The following is a 1,956-nucleotide window of genomic DNA, read 5'->3' as shown; positions in this document are numbered from 1 at the left end:
GTAAAAAAATTATTCCAATAATAATCATAAACTTGGTCAATCCTAATTTAATAAGTAATGTGGTTAGAATTTCTATTAAAAAAAATCGAAACATTGTAGATAGATACTGAATTTTACTCTGAAAACTAGAGTATACTTATCATATTAAAGATGGTGAACTGCTTTATACATCATTCTTGTTGAACCAAATCAAAATTAATTTTTTTGGTTTTCTATTGATTAGTAAATGTGATTTTTTTAATGCTTAGTAATTTAATTATTTAATCATTTGACCTTTCGTCCTTACCTTACATTCTTGTGTTTATTTATAAATTAAACACTTAATAATAGACAATGATCGAATAATCTTTTATTGTTACTGATAATAACATCAACACCAGCGTTATCAACAAGGCAACAACTATATCAACACTACCATCTACATATCAATAACAACAATAACAAATGACCTTTTAATCCAACGATAAATTACCATGTAATCTCATGCGTTTATTTATTTTTTTAAAAAATTTGGCCTTTAGTTTTTATTAAATATTCTAAAATTAAAAAATAAAGCAAATTAAAAAGAAGTATATAATAGAAGTAAATATCATTATAAGTCAAGTAAGAATGGAAAAATTATCGAAAATAATTAACATTTCACTTATTTGCCGCAAATAATTTCGCCTCTGAATTTTTATTTAATAGTTTAACATTTACTATTTATTTGCTCTTAATATACTTAATGATCTGGAACACCTAAACCTCATCCCTAAACCATCGGCTCCACCATCCCCTTCCACACGAATAGGTTGAAATCAATATCAAATATATATTAAATTAATAAAAATAATCACTAAATAGAATTATTTATATTCTAAAAAAAATAGAATTACTTATTGTCTAGAATTAACGAAAGATAGGTTGTTTTTGAAAATTTTCCCTAAGAATTAGGTTAGGCAATAGGCACACGACACGGCACACCCTCTCCATTGTCTAGAAGTTGTATTTGCCGGTTGTCTTTGACCTTGACAATTGACAATTGACAATTCTCATCTTAGCACTATTAAAACATACAAATTCTCATGTCTTTCTTAACCTCCTTCATCAATGGCGACGATCTACAGCTGCAAAGAGTGCAGGACTAACCTTAATTTAGCGACAAATCACCTCTTTCCTTCCGATTTTTACTTCGAAGCTGGTAACAAGAACTCTATATCTTTCTCATGGATTGATCAATCGAAGTTCAAATTCGAAAAAGAAGACAAAATCAGACCCTTTTTTGAAACCCTAAATTACTGGGGAATTCAAAGGAACAGGACCAAGATTAAGTGCAATAATTGTGGAAAAATTGTGGGTTATGTCTATGATGATGGTCCTCCTATGGTTGATACTCTTGGTCAATTCCATTTCGGGCCCAGCCAAGTTATTCCTAGAAATCCAAGGTTTAGATTCAAGTCCAAGGCCCTTCTTCTTTCTTCTGATTCTTAATTTTTTTTTGTCGATGTTGTAAAATATTTGTGAAATTGTCTAATTTTGTAACCTTTTCTTTGGTTGATTTTTGTTGATAGATACTGGCATACTGATCTATATTGTGAATATATGGGATTGGGTTTTAGCTACTAATTGAGATTCACTCTTGAGTTTCTTTTGCTTTATATTTGATGTTCTAGAATCTAATTGATTTAGGGTTTATTTTGTTGTTAAATGTGAATTGTCAAAGTTTGTAATTTTTCTTGTTTAATTGTTGATAGATAGCTAAAACTGTTTGGGATGGTTTGTCTAAATCGATCTCTTATAAAGGGTGTATAAGTGTATTGCACTTTTGTTGGGGATGAGGTATCATATTTGATGAAGAATAATAAATAAACTAATGCAAAGTAAACACCCAAAAAAAACAGAGCAAACAATAACAATGACAAAATTCAATAATATACGAGGTATCTAATAATACTTTCCCCTTAAACAAAGTATCTT

At 29.0% G+C, this 1,956-nt stretch overlaps 1 protein-coding gene across 1 annotated transcript; it reads left to right on the top strand.

The window, feature by feature from the left end:
• Positions 1-897: 897 nt before the first annotated feature.
• LOC130808146 (uncharacterized) lies at positions 898-1,615 on the top strand. Its single transcript, XM_057673608.1, has one exon. It carries the CDS (start codon positions 1,090-1,092, stop codon positions 1,468-1,470), a length of 381 nt encoding a protein of 126 aa, XP_057529591.1. The 5' UTR covers positions 898-1,089; the 3' UTR covers positions 1,471-1,615.
• Positions 1,616-1,956: the final 341 nt, after the last annotated feature.

This window comes from Amaranthus tricolor, chromosome 3 (genome assembly GCF_026212465.1).
Source record: "Amaranthus tricolor cultivar Red isolate AtriRed21 chromosome 3, ASM2621246v1, whole genome shotgun sequence".
NCBI classification, from domain to species: Eukaryota; Viridiplantae; Streptophyta; class Magnoliopsida; order Caryophyllales; family Amaranthaceae; genus Amaranthus; species Amaranthus tricolor.
The sequence above is the reverse complement of the archived record's forward strand: the minus strand, read 5'-3'. Positions and strand labels throughout refer to the sequence as shown.

What these genes read in the sequence shown, in the direction of transcription:
- LOC130808146 (XM_057673608.1), top strand. Translation starts at nt 1,090, where the DNA reads ATGGCGACGATCTACAGCTGCAAAGAGTGCAGGACTAACCTTAATTTA.